The sequence below is a fragment of the Epinephelus fuscoguttatus genome, linkage group LG8, assembly GCF_011397635.1.
Source record: "Epinephelus fuscoguttatus linkage group LG8, E.fuscoguttatus.final_Chr_v1".
Lineage (NCBI taxonomy): Eukaryota > Metazoa > Chordata > Actinopteri > Perciformes > Serranidae > Epinephelus > Epinephelus fuscoguttatus.
This window is the reverse complement of record NC_064759.1, coordinates 11415209-11429734: the sequence shown is the minus strand read 5'-3', so window position 1 is coordinate 11429734 and position 14526 is coordinate 11415209. Positions and strand designations below refer to the sequence as shown.

At 42.3% G+C, this 14526-nt stretch overlaps 1 protein-coding gene across 1 annotated transcript; it reads left to right on the top strand.

The window, feature by feature from the left end:
* Window positions 1-884: 884 nt before the first annotated feature.
* LOC125893574 (transcriptional repressor scratch 1-like) lies at window positions 885-7685 on the top strand. The gene is made up of 2 exons (XM_049584322.1): window positions 885-1041; window positions 6425-7685. Exons 1-2 carry the CDS (start codon window positions 927-929, stop codon window positions 7150-7152), a joined length of 843 nt encoding a protein of 280 aa, XP_049440279.1. The 5' UTR covers window positions 885-926; the 3' UTR covers window positions 7153-7685.
* The last annotated feature ends 6841 nt before the right edge of the window (window positions 7686-14526 follow it).

Below are 14526 nucleotides of genomic sequence, written 5' to 3'. Positions count from 1 at the left end.
GGATGGATTAAATTAAGCACTCCCTCCACCCGTGTGTCTATCCATCCCTCCAACCCTCCACCCCTCCCTCCCTCAATGCGCCGTATAAATGCCAACAGCTGATCGCGAGACGCCACACTCACGGGAACACCTCGCGGACTGCAGAGAGAGAAGAGAGGGGGATACAGAGAGAGAGAGAGGGGACGCTGTTGATCCACTCGGCCACACGGAGTCTTATTATTATTTCTTCTGCCCACCTGAGTAGTCGTCATCACCGGGAATAAAGGACTATTTCTGCGGCAAAGAGGGAAGGACAAGCCCTCCGACGTCTTTTTGAAAATCTTCCTAAACCGTCCTTTCTTTTCCCCCCTTCTTATTTTCTTCGCATCCCTCCCTCCTCCTCCTCCTCTTCCTCTTCCTCCTCCATCTCTTCTTCCTCTTCTTTAAAGGGGCCCGAGAGCCGCCGCACGCGCAGCAGGGTGCCTTCCACCGCCCGTTATTTTTGTTGTTTGTGTGTGTTTGTGTTTTGCCTGCTCGCGAGCCCCTGCCCTCTGGTCTGCCTCCTGCCCGCGAGCACAGAGTGCGCGAGGCAACCTCCCCGGAGGGAGCTGTCCGGTGCTGAAGTTGCATTTCTCACCCTCTCTGCACGAGGACTAAAAGCAGGGAGACAGTCAGAGAGACAGAAAGAAGAGGAAAGAAATCCTAACTGAGCGGTGTGTGAGCGTTCAGCTGTTCCACCGGATCAACTCACAGCCTCGCGCTTCCTCCCAAAATCTGAAGACAATCTTCCGCCGGTTCGCCCCGTCTTGTTGGTGTGTAACGGGCGAATCAGCACGCTGGCCAGGCCGTCGGCGAACGGCTGTGTTTGTGAGTGTGTGTTGTGTTTGTGAGTGTGTGTGTGTGTGTGTGTGCGTGCGTGCGTGTGTGTGTGTCGGTGTCGCACCACCATGCCAAGGTCTTTCCTGGTGAAAAAGGTGAAACTGGATGATTTCTCCACCGGAGCGGATTTGGAGAACGTCTACCGGCACAGGACAGACCTCAGCCTGCGGCTCCACGACAAAGGTAGGTCAGGCTGCCTGCACGGCGAGCACTAACAGGTGTCTCACAAACAAGTCGGTCTAACAGAGGATGAGGAGGAGGGGGAGGAAGAGGAGGAGGAGGAGGAGGACAGGCAGGGAGCCGAACAATGCTGTCTCCAAAAATAGGGCTTTAGCTATGAGGTGGATTTACCTGTTGTGTCCTGGAGGGATTCCCTGTGATTGTTCTCTAAAATTAAACTCAGTGGATACAAACCTGCAACTCTTAACAAAAAGGTCTGTCAACAGTTGTCAGTATATCTGTACCTGCTCTTATAACGTTCCTATACTTTGTGTTTGAGACATATCACAGGGCTGTTGTCTCCCTACAGGCTGCTGTGGGTGTACTCCAGGCAGATAAGTAGCCTATAATCATTGATTACAGACCAACTGCAGACAGCACAGTTATCACACAGTTATTACCTTCCTGATGGGTAATAAAAGCTTCAAAGCCCTGCACAAGCTCTGCAAAATAAGCACCTCTACATGACTTCAAAGGATGATGAGATGAGATGGTAAAACACTGAAGACCTGCCCACCTCACTAACCACTACACCCTGCTGAATGAGCGCTACCACGCCACATCATGTAAAACTGTATTTACTGGGGGTGTGTAAGCTAAAGCAGGCTTGATGTGAAAGCGTTTTGGCTGGCTGTAGGAGTCGAGCTGCCACTGGAGCGCAAAGATCACTTGAGAAATCAACTAAATCCAGCGCGTCCCATGTTTCATTGATTTTGGCTCACAGTCAGCAGGGACTTCCCACCCCCGCCACGCAGGCTAAGTAAGGTTAAAAGAGATAAAGACGGGACAGTGGTTATTAATATCTGGTCCACTTTCACTTGGTTTTGGGGAATTAACAAAGTCAAAGTGATGTCCTTGTCTTTTATAGAGAAGCTCAGTGTGATGTGTAAGACGATGCATGAAGCCTACATCCTTGGATCATGTATGTTAGGTGTAGATGTTCTATACAGACACACATAGTGACACTTCATGTCTGCTTACCGCCTCCAGGTGCAGCACAAATGAGCAGAGGTTTATCCTGTATGTAACAATGCTGTGGTCAGAAACATTACCAGCAGCTGCCCAGTCCAGTACTGTCTTGATTGCATATGTAATGATCTCATCACAGACTTAAAGGCCACATTCTGCATTACGGTCTGTGCATTGTGTCCAGGTATGCCTGTCCTGTTTTTGCAGCATCGGCAGATTTTAATCACTCGCCTAGACTAAAGTTTGTGGGTTTTTTTTTAAATAAATGCATCAGCTTGTTTGATGCATTTATTGTCCTTTGTCCTATCCCACTTTGCAGTCACTGATGAACTGTTGAATATAAGTTAATGGTGTCAGACTCTGAATGGACGTCACATTTCTTTCCAGGTGGATTCATTGTTTTTGTAATATCTTGCTACAATTGTTAAATACAGGTATTATTTTATCTCATAATAATAATTTAGATGAACTCTTCAGGTGTTACAAAGCAGGGCCCTGTTGCAATTGTCCTGGAGACGGTGTGATTCATTGTTTGGTGCTGCCTCTTTGCTCCTGAAGCTGTGAACTTCCCCACACCCTGTAACTGTGTGCGTCACATTTTACACGGGAAAACCAGAGAGATGCCTTTGCCATGTAAATGAAGCCACTGCATTGCTTCCACCCCAGTGTCACTGACACATCAACGTGTGTATTCCGTGCGCAGTCTCGCCTGCATTCCCACCCCCTTCCCGCTCGTAAAGCAAAAAGCTGTCAGCGGTGTATTTATAATGTCGAGGTTAACAAGCCCTGCTCGGCTTGACACGCGATCTGCCACCTCAGCAGCGCCGCGCGACGCTGCCTGTCCCGGCCACCTTTTGTCTCCATCCCTTATATCTGATGGTAACAGCTTAATGCAGCTTCTACATACAGTACAGCACAGGCTCTGCCCACGACAACACATTAGGAACAACTCTCTGCTCGAACGAACCGGCTTTTGGAATAATTTATATCCCACCCGTGTTGCGTGCGTTGTGTGTGCTGGGACTGTGTATTCAGATGGGACGCTGTGGCAGATATGTAAAAGCTGTTATCGTATGCAGACAGATATGTGGCGTCACATAGAGCATGTTGCTTCAGCGTCTTACTTGAAAATCCTGAGAGACTGGATTAATAAAAACAACATTAATTTCTTAAAGAAAAAAAAGTTAAATGCTATTTTTCCCCCAAAATGCCTCCTTTTGGTGACACATGCAAATAGCCACATCTGTCTGTCTTATGTCCAATTGATCACGCTTCCCTTCACATCATACACACATTTAACTGACACATATTTAAAAATAACAAGGTATGTGTGAGGTAGTATTTGTTTAGTAAAGTGAAAAGCAACCTAATTTTTCTACTGTTATCTTCGTAGTGTCACAGGTTGTTTATGGACATTTGCACCTAGGGACAGTTTAATCTGCATTTAAGCCACAAAGAACTGTCTGGTGTGTTTAAGCACCAAACACAATGTGTTGCATAATCAAACAAAACGGTAAATCAGCAGAAAACAACACGTGTGTAATGACACACTTGTAGATACACACACACATACATACACACAAAACACGTGTTTAGTCGACTGCAGGGGAACCAAATCTAAAGGTCTATTATAATGTGTGTAAATATGCATGTGTTTATGTAATGTATTGACAGTACTGTATGTGATTATGCATTTCTATATTTAGACACATGTAAACATTTTCACATATTTACAAATCCCCTGCAAAACACACACTGGATGTGAAAGAATTAGCATTTGTTTCAGATATGCCACGACAGAGCAGCAGCAGCACCATCCAACCTGCTCATATATAAACAGCATCTATACTGTTTAAGAATGAGTTTTGGTAGCTGTACTTTACCCAAAAGGCTTGTCATGCAACTCTCCAACCCCCTGATCTGCAGAAAAAACCCACCTCACTGTTGCCTCCACTGAGTGAGCCTGTGCAGCAGCCTCGCTGTCACCGTGCCATCGACTTGCAGCGCGCTGGATCTGTCCGTGGTGCTGATGCTCATTTTCACAGCCTAAATCAGCTTTCTCAAGTTCAGGGTCAGCCTGTGCGCATTTATCTTTCTCAGAGGAAGTGTTTAAACTGCAACCTTTGAGAAATGAGAGGAAGTACATTGCTGAATTATCTCTGGACTGATACTGCAGGTATTTTTCACACTCCACTACTTGCCACAGGTGTGCGGGATAGAGACAGATGTTCTGTGTTACTGAATGCCAATTAGGACCGTCACATATGTTAAAAGTTGTTAAAAGTAGTTACAGTTGCCGCTGCTTTACTGATTGTGAGTTGGGAGTCATGCCGTACAACTTATGCAGAATAAATGCAGGGAATGGCACTTGGCCGCAGCTGCTGCAGTATTACTACAGGGCAAGTATATAATCACTGGACTGTGACCACCACAGGATTCTGTGTAGTTGTACACCTGACAGGTGGCAGCTTATTTAAGATATCATATGCTGGATTTTTTAAAGAAAATTTAAAACAATGTATAGACTCATTAAAGCTGAAATGATTAGTCGACTAAGCAATTAGTTGATCGACAAGAAAATAATCGCCAACTATTCTAACAATCAATTAATTATTAAAAGTAAGCTATGCAAAAATTGCAGAAGATTTTTGTTTTCAGCCTCTCAAATGTGGAGGTTATATCATATTTTATTCTGGACCGACAAAACAACACAATTTAGGGCATCACCTTCAACTCTGAGAAACTGGGATGGACAGTTTTGACTATTTTCTGACATCTTACAGACCAAACGATTAATTGGTAGATCTAGAAAACAATGGGCAGATTAATTGATCATGAAAATTATCATTAGTTGCAGCCCAAAGACTCATAAAATTTCTCTCAATCATTAATTATGACCCACTAGAAGTGCGTGATGGTGCATTTATCTGCAGAGACTCTGCCCTCTGCCTGTATATTCTTATTTTCCTCTTATTTTGCTGTGTTTGGGACGTACTTGGGTACAGTGTGCAGGTGAGATAGAGACTTCTTTTTAAAAAAGCGAACAGGTGCTAAACCGTTAGCAGCACGCATCCAAGTGAAAGCTACGACAATTGTAGAGACACTGCTGAAAAAATGCAAATACAGTGCAGTGAAACACCAAGTGGACAAGGCTCCAAAAAGAGAGTGAATCTAAGGTTGGCTTTCACCTTCACTGTTTACAAGCAGTAACCGACAACTCCTGTATAGCATACCTTACCAAGTTTTACTTATATCATTTAGAGTGAGAGGACTGTAACACTCAGTGCCTCTTAAAAACAGCATGATATAAAAACACCATACATAACCAGACATGATCTGGTGGTTAGATGTCCCGGCAATAAGTGTCAGATTGCTGATCTAGGTCGCCATCTTTGGTTCTCTGCTCTCTCAGTTTAAAGGAAAAATGGTTTCTCCACACTTGCAGAGCCGCGGCCGCCTGCATGTCAGCATTTGTCCATCCATAGCACTTACTGCACATCTTAATGGTATTTCTACATACAACATTTAGAAACACGTTAGACACAGGTTACTGGATGAATGAGCAAGCTGTTTGGAATATTCATGCTAACCCATCGTCTCTATGTTTTGTTTTATAATAAATGCACTCAAGTGCAGAAACAGAAAGGAAAAAAACAGCATGCAGCTGTATGAGGCGAGCTGCACATCACTAATGGTGTAGTTGTTTACATCACTGAGTAAGCACTTCCACTTCCACCGATGCAGGCTATGTAATGCTGGTCAGTGTACTGAATCTCTGCATTACTGTCTCTGTAAAGAGCGATAAGCTTGAGAGAAGAGGACTATCTGGTTTCACTCTGTTCTTCCAGCCCAGCTGGCTACAGCAGTTTAATGGCGTTAATCCAAACTTTTCCCCCAGTTGTGTCCCTGTTAGACAGACATATGCAGCAGAAATGTCTTCATATTTCCTATTTGTATACGAACCTTGGTACTGTCATGTGGTGGGGCAGAATTTCTGCACCTGTGCCTCTTAAAGGGACAGTTCACCCCAAAAGTAAAAGTACATATTTTTTCTCTTACCTGTACCTGTACCTTACCTGTACAGACGGCAGACAGCTCTATGGTTGATATCTCCAACACTAAACAACTCACACCCAAACAATCTAGAGCAATTAATAGCACTACAGGTAAGAGGAAAAATATGTGGTTTGGATTTTGGGGTGAACTGTCCCTTTAAGAAAGTTTTAAAATAGCAAATGTACTACCTGTAAGTTATGTCCAGACTGAGCCCAGTTCTGTATATCTTTGATTCCTCTGCCATGCTTCAGTATAAACCCAATTTTATCTTAAGTTCCACCTCAGCATTTTATAACCTAACACTCTTTTCTTTTTTTGTCAGCTGGGTACATCAGTGACTACATCAGCCCTGTTGTGTACGATGGTGAGAGTGATGGTGGGCTCAAGATGCCCTCCCCTGACCCCCTCTACGATGGTATCCACAGTGACTACGGGGCCCCTGACTCTGAGTCCCCTGACAGTCCTGGCTCAGAAATCACCGATGGTTACATCAATGGAGATGCTGCAGTGAGTGAGGGTTACACAGTCGACGCCTTCTTCATCACCGACGGCCGCTCAAGGAGGAAAGCTATCAGCAGTCCCAGGACCATCCAGAGGCACACCTGCAACGAGTGCGGCAAAACCTACGCCACGTCTTCCAACCTGAGCCGGCACAAACAGACACACCGCTCACTGGACAGCAAGCTGGCAAAGAAATGTCCGACCTGCGGTAAGGTGTACGTGTCCATGCCCGCCATGGCCATGCACCTGCTCACTCACGACCTCAAGCACAAGTGTGATGTGTGTGGGAAGGCGTTCAGTCGACCCTGGCTTTTACAGGGCCACATGCGCTCTCACACGGGCGAGAAGCCATTCGGATGCGCCCACTGCGGGAAGGCCTTTGCTGATCGCTCTAACCTGCGTGCTCACATGCAGACCCACTCGGCCTTCAAGCACTTCAAGTGTAAACGCTGCAACAAGACCTTCGCGCTCAAGAGTTACCTGAACAAGCACTACGAGTCTGCCTGCTTCAAAGGCCCCTTCTCTCCCCTCGGCCCCCTAGATGCATGACCCCCCTGCATAGATGAAACAAGAGACAAAACTGCAGACATAAATTACCATTATCCTTACAGACTGAACTGCAGACACAAACAATCTATTTTTGGTCAGAATATGACCTTGCTTTCCCTCCTCCCCCTATCTCACCTCCCCCCACCTTGCTTTCCCTTGGAGCCTATTCATGATGATGAAGATAGCACAATTTTTCTCCTTGAGATTTGCCCACTTAAGGATTTAACTGATCTACGCATGCACTTCCTCAAAAACTCTTCACCTCCTCTTCCTCTGTCTGTTCTGGATGGAGACAATAATACTAACACGGCTTCCTTCTGGCATCTAGATACAGTATGGCGTCATATATTTTGGGACAGTGATGATGATGATGATGATGAGGATGACGACAAAGACAATTGTAAGCCTCTAGCTACTGGGTTCCTCCCTGCACTGAAACGCAGTGAAAGAGTTTTTCCTTCTGATTTTGATTTTTGGGGGAATAATAGTAATAATAATAGTAATAATAATGATAATAATGTTCTGCTGCACCAAGTGACCATATTCTCTCCACTACTGAGGTAAAATACTATTTATTTATTTATTTATTTATTTATTTATTTATTTTAGCATTTGTTTTTTTTTATTTGTCTGTTTATACTTGATTTGATAACAACAAAGTGAAACCGTTAACTTATTTGTTGCACTTTAATTTCTGTACATGTATGTAGGATATTTGCCAACCTCTTTCTATCACTACAGGCCAAAGCATATGTCACTTTTTTGAGTAGTATTTTTTCCTATTATGTTGTTTACCTTTTTTCTTATTAACGTTATTGCATGCAAAAAAAAAAAAATAATAATAATGAAATCTATGCCAACATCATAAAAAGCTTATGATTTTTGCCAAATTCCTATAGATAGAACCTGAGGGCAATATTTTTCTCTTGGAGCCTCCGTAGGACTCTTTAAAAGCAATAATCACCTAATGCATGGTATTTTATGATGAAGTTATGAAGTATTACCTACTACTGTATAGCAGTTTAAAAATCAGGTATGTTTTACTTCACCTATAGTCATAAACAGAAAAATACTAATATTACAGACATCAGGGAACATGCCAATGTAGTGTTAGAGTAACAAAAAGAAAAGTCCTGTCTTTCCTCTCTTGTTATGCACTGCCTGCCTCTTAGTGAGTAGAACTAATGTAGGACGTAGGCTAGAGAGGCTGGGATCAGCCGCCTGCTGGGTGTGAGGCCTACTGTAGGACAACTATAACCCTGACAGACCTGTGCTAGGCTAACTCGAGCATGAAATAAGCCTGCTAACGATAACCAGGGGAGGCCTATTTTTGGATTAGGCCTCTCGACATTTCACTCAGATTGGATCATTCACAAGGGTCCAGTGGTTTATTAAAGGTTCTGCGACGTTAAAATGGCACTTATGCCCTGTCTACATGTATACAGATATTTTGTAAACGCATACTTTGCTCCACATTTTGTCCTCTTGTCCACACACAAAAACAGTTTTAGGTCACTAAAACAGAGACTTCTACGGAGAGGATTTTTCAAAGCTCTGCCTACTGTTTATCTGCATGGAGGTGATGATTCCCTCCATTCACACATGCCTATTGTTTCTTTGTGCAATAACAGCAAAGGTGGACTACCAGTTTGTTAATGTTTTATTGGCCCTGCTCGGTCTAATGACTACTTTACATTTAAACTTAGTATTGTTGCACCGCTTCATGGACAAACAGAGCTCTCTGCTGCACCCAGTGTTATTTGATCCACCTTTCCCCGTTTAAGATTTTCCTTATCCGCTGTGAGGGTCCAAAGGACAGAGGGATGTCGTAAGCTATAAAGCCCTCTGAGGCAAATTGTGATTTGTGATATTGGGCTTTATAAATAAAATTGAATTGAAACTGAATTGAATTAGAATCCTCGGTTTTAAGTCCACAAGAAACAGCAGTTTTGGATCAGACGCGGTCGAACCAGCAGATGGTGGGACATTTTCCAGAGTGGGATTCTTGTTGATGAGGAATTTCGTATGTCCAGAGCATCAATCGTATCTTTAAGTGAGCCTTAACTATCGAAGGGGAATTAACGGTGATGAGATCTCCAGTAGGTGTTTTGAAAAAGGGTGTTAGCCTGTCCACTTTACCACCTGTGTGAAATGAGGGGAGACTGCTATAGACACCTAACGCTGGAGAGTGTTTGGAGTTGTTTGTGTGCCAGTGTGGACGGAGATATTTTCCAAAACAAACTTTGTGTGGACAGATTTTTTTTTTTTAAATGGAGAGGGAACATATCTGTTTTCAAAAATATCTGTGTACATGTAGGCGGGGCCTTAAATGTGTTGACAACACATGTTCTGTGTCATGCATCCAAATAACAGTAGACCTTTAACAGACCTGTATATCTTTGTCCTGATACAATACAGCAATCAGATTGGAGGACAACCCAAAATTAAAGTAAGCACATGGTACTTAACAACTCTCAGTATACTTTCAGTGGAAAACCAAGTCAAAGTTTGGTGCATTGTTGAAGTTGGACCGAGGTCAACTTAAAATGCAATGCATTATTCAACTACCTTTCCAGTGCACTTCCAAACCATAAAGCGTGCATTCTTAAACCACAGGAAAAGCATGCACTTTAGCTGGGTGGTCTGATTGAAGCTTAACTGTTACAGTCCAATAGGTACATTAGGCCCAACCCTGATTATTCTGCAGTAGGCCCCATTTAACCCTACTGGGCCGACCATGGGCGAACTCTATGAGAGATATACCTACAGACAGGCTAACTCTAATCAACCCCAACCCGTAGATGGTTTAACCTTTGATCTAGGTGGCCAATACCAGTGTTGCTGAACCCAGTTCTCTGCAGCTCAGAAACCTTTTCTACAGATTCATGGAGCTTCCTGAGAGACAGACTGAGGACACACAGATCTGCACAAAACATGAAGTGCTTGTTTAAATGCCATATGTATTCATTGTAACCTAGGCACACATGCGCACAAGTGCATGGGTGCATGCCCACACATGCGAGCTCACAGTGCCTGCTGATGAGCTGAGAGACACAGGGAGAATATGTGTCTGCAGTCAAGCTTCCAACTACTGAAAAGAAAAGGGTTTAATATTCAGATGTGAATCTCTGACAAAAGAAGTTTTGATAATTGCAGCGCTTCCTCAGGCATGAGATTACTCAATTAGAGAAAGGTTTGACTGATATCCAACACAATTTAGGGGTTTAGGGACAAAAGGAGAGGCTGCCATGATACATGGACCCATTACCTAATTTCATTTACACCTCAGAGATAAAGTTTTAGGACCTGTGTGACATCAAAGATGATCTGATCTGTTTTGAAGTCAAAAAGTCAACGCTTGGTGATGAAAGTGTTGCAGGAGAAGATACAATCTTTAAATCTCTTACAAAGAATCTTTTTTTGTTTTTAATGTTGCTCACAAGTCAATAAGAAAGAGGCAGTTTCTGTTGTGACGGGAGCAATCAGTATGTGAGTCAGCAAATTACAGGTCTTATCTCTCTCCCTGATGTGTGAACTAGATTCGAGCTGCAATTACTTGAATTGTATCAGACGATTAGTCATAGCGCTTCACTTCTTAGGGCTGAAATGTTTTTCTTTTTTCTGTGACTTTTAAGCCTTGGCCAAAATACTCACAACAACTATACATACACAACTCATTCTTGTTTCCGGGGCGTCAGATACGGCAGCTTGGTCAGTGGCCCTCAGCTTCTGTTTGTGATGTACAAAACACCTTGCAGCAATAAGTGTGCTGTGTTGTGTAATCCCTTGTGCAGCATTAATGTAGTAGAAACAGTGAGAAAGTCCACGTAGGGTTGGAGAGAGTGGTGATGGATCGGTCAAACACACACCGGACTTTCAACCAGGAGATCGTTGTTTGTGTCTCGAGCAAAAACCAAAAGTCAAGTTGAGTTTTTTCAACCACAAAGCATAGTTATTGGCGTATGTCAGGTGACATAGTCCTCATATCACATATTTGTGAAGTTACAGTTATTTTAAGTCCATGATCATTTTTATAAATCTAACCAAGTTGCCTAAACCTAATGTAGTTTTGGTGGCGAAATCTGTTTCCTGTGAAGACGTGAGTTTATTTTGAGAGACACTGTAGCATGTAATGAGTGGAAACTGACACGGAAACTGACCTCTCCGAAACTGACTCTAGAGAGGTACCTAGAGGGTCATAGTTTGAAGCATAGGGCCACTGACCAAGCTGCCATAATTGACGAATTGGGAGCAAGAACGTGTTGACATACAAGTTGTTAAAAAAAACTGCTTAAACACACTTACTACACAAATACAATGCTAAATTAAAAGCACATGTATGGCAGAGAGACCATATATGCAAAGAAAACAAAAGTATTGCCTTCAAGTGGAAACAGACAACTTTTCCCTCTCTAGCGTTTCCGAATGGTATTATTGTTTGTGCTGCCGTTGCAAAGACAACTGGATCACTTTATATTTTCCTCAGAGTCTAGCAACTAGAGAACCAACAACACAGGACACACTGCTTTTTTTCTGCAGTTACTCCCGCAGTATCCGCAACTGGGGCTAGTAACTGCAACAAACCTTTACTGATACTCTTTGGTAAATGGAGATAGCTACAGATCACTACCAGGAGAAACAAAAGTGCTTTCCTCTTCCTGTTTTGGTTGCGCAATGGTTGACGAACTCCTTTGTGTCGTAAGCCTTAATTGTCCCAGGAGATCGTACGCGGTGGCAGACAGATTTGCATAGTGAAAGCGAGGCTTATAGGGAACCAATCTAAAGGCCGATGGTGTCATCACTATATAGCCATTACATTTACATTTCTGTCATAATGATAAGTTAAAGCATAAAAACTTGTCTATTTCCACTTCAATGCAATGCAGAAACAGCGATCCTTTGCAGAGACACGTGAAACAATATACATTTATTTTGAACCATTTCTCACTTCCATCTGAATGAGAACAAAAACAGTATGAACACAATTTCTACTGTGGTAAGTTGCTAAACAAACCACTGAGAGTTTCTCCAGCTGTGATGTCTTTAGCTGTTTATGCATCACAAATTGTATCTATGTGTGTTAAAACTCTTCACAACTTTGCACTGCAGTCTAAACATCTTAAGGGTATCTGGCTAAATCTTTTTGGTGGTTGGGCGTTTAGGTGTTTGACGGGCAGGAAAGCTGCGTGTGTGCCGTGCGTCTGTCTGACTGTGTGTCTGTCTCTGGGTGAGCTCCAGGTCTGTTCTCTCTAAGCACTTCCATTCTAGTCATCTCCACCTTAAAGAAAGTAGCACAATGAAACTAACTAGAATTCAGGTAGAGAAGAATTAAAAACCTTGTACTAGCTTGACCTCTCTTCTTTTTTTGTATTTCCAAGTTAAAGAATGATGATAACCTAAATAATCATTTATTGCAAGAGGGTTTGTAAAGAATCCTTTGGATTGAGACATTTTTACTGCTGTATAGCGATATCTAACACACCTTATCTCAGGAGGTTTGGCTCTCTGTTGCAGAGGGAGGATCTCCTGGGTTTTTTTTGAGCCAGAATTCAGACAATGTAAGCACAATGAACACAAAGCATTTTGTGGCACTTCATAATAAAGAATAATCTTAACCAACCGGGGCAATTTGTCATAGTTTTTTGTCTCGTCTTGTTTTATTTTAAGATATAATAAAATCTTTTGTCCATCATAATCAGTGAACACACAGCACCGATAATAGGAGCAGTACTGGACTGTAGCTGCTATGCTGTGTTTGAGTGGTGGGTAATTAGGTTTTATTTTCATTAATTTTAAACTCTTTTAACCCCTATAATGTCTCTTCTGTTTAAGTAGCTTTTAAAGCAATTCATGCCAATAAAGTAAGTTTGCCTTGAAGTCAGAAGAGTGTTCATTTACATAGTATAACACTCAGCTCTGCACTCCACAGCCTGTACTTGGTATCAGCTTTGTCAATATTGTATGTTTAAAGAGGGACTGGGCTAACACTGGTGCACAGTGTGCTCATTAACACTCTTTCGGCTGGAAGCTATCTACCAGTAATGGGCTGCCTCCCTGGATAAATAGCAGCAGTTTGTTCGGTCCATATTTGGACATTTAGCAGGTTAAGTAGGGTATCACTTAAGATCTGAAACAAAGTTTGAAGGGGCTTCAAGTATTTCTCTATAACCTTAACTTTGGGACAATCAGAGCTATTTGTTACAATATTTAGACTATCGCTGCTGTACAACTGCTGCTCAATGCAAACACTAAGAATACAGTTTAATATATGCACACACTTCACATACAGTGAAGGACAGAGCAAAATAAGGAGGTGATAACAACACAGACACAACTGGAAAAGTTTTCTTTTTTTTCATAACTGTAATTTGAGTGGGCACAAATCAAACTTTTACACTTAATAGAATTTTTGAGAGCTTCTTTTGTAAAACTAGTGGATATATCAATATCGGTTACTAGCCTATTAAGTTGTTATATATTAGCATATCGGATATTGGAAAAATATTAAATATCATGCATCCCTAATAATAAGATACTAAAACACTTGCTGGACTAAAATTCAAACCGTAAAGCTGTAATTGGTAACTTTTATAGAATAACTTTGCCATATTTGCTGAAACTGTCGTTACATCCAGACAGCAGATGAGACAGATAACCTGTTTAAAAAAAATCATGTCCCTCCTTTTCATTGTAGTGCTTTCAATGGCATTTCAAAGAATCTCCGCAACTGAAGAGAAACAACCAATCAGAGCCGAGGAGTCTCTGAAGCAGCTGTCAATCATGTCAAACACTGCTCGTGAATTGCGGTCAAACTGTCAAACTAGACAGCACTGATCAAATATGAGTCAGGATTCTGTTACTGCATTGCCTATTTCTCACCTTAAATGGTTTCATAGACATATTTTAGTGTACTGTTTAGCTGTAACATGAGAACGTTTGCTCCAGCCAGTGGGTGTTGCTTTGTTTTGGCTCGGCTGTTTTCAATATAGTGGCCGGTTCATAAATGGGACTCCCTAAAAAGACAATGTGTCACCCTTATGGGAGTTGTTTTTCAAGATGTAGTAGTGCATGTTTCAGCAAGCTCTGTGACCTTGCCACCGGACCATGCTCTGAGTGGATGTTCATACTTTATAGGATGACCTGAGGGCACCTTTGTTAGAATGCAGAACAAAAATCCTGAATTATTTTGGTTTAATGAAAATGAGAAGTTGGACTATATGGGCTAAAATGAGGCAAACTACTGTAGACTGAGTAACGCATGTGACAAGTATGAAGGCATATAGAATATACAGCTGAGGTTTTCCTTTAACTTGTATATTTATTCTCACACCTATACAGGCTATAGAAACTGATAGTCTGCCTTGTAAGATACTA

What these genes read in the sequence shown, in the direction of transcription:
- LOC125893574 (XM_049584322.1), top strand. Translation starts at nt 927, where the DNA reads ATGCCAAGGTCTTTCCTGGTGAAAAAGGTGAAACTGGATGATTTCTCC. An exon ending in CCTGCGGCTCCACGACAAAG is followed by an intron (nt 1,042 to 6,424) that starts GTAGGTCAGGCT and finishes TTTTTTTGTCAG; the next exon opens with CTGGGTACATCAGTGACTAC.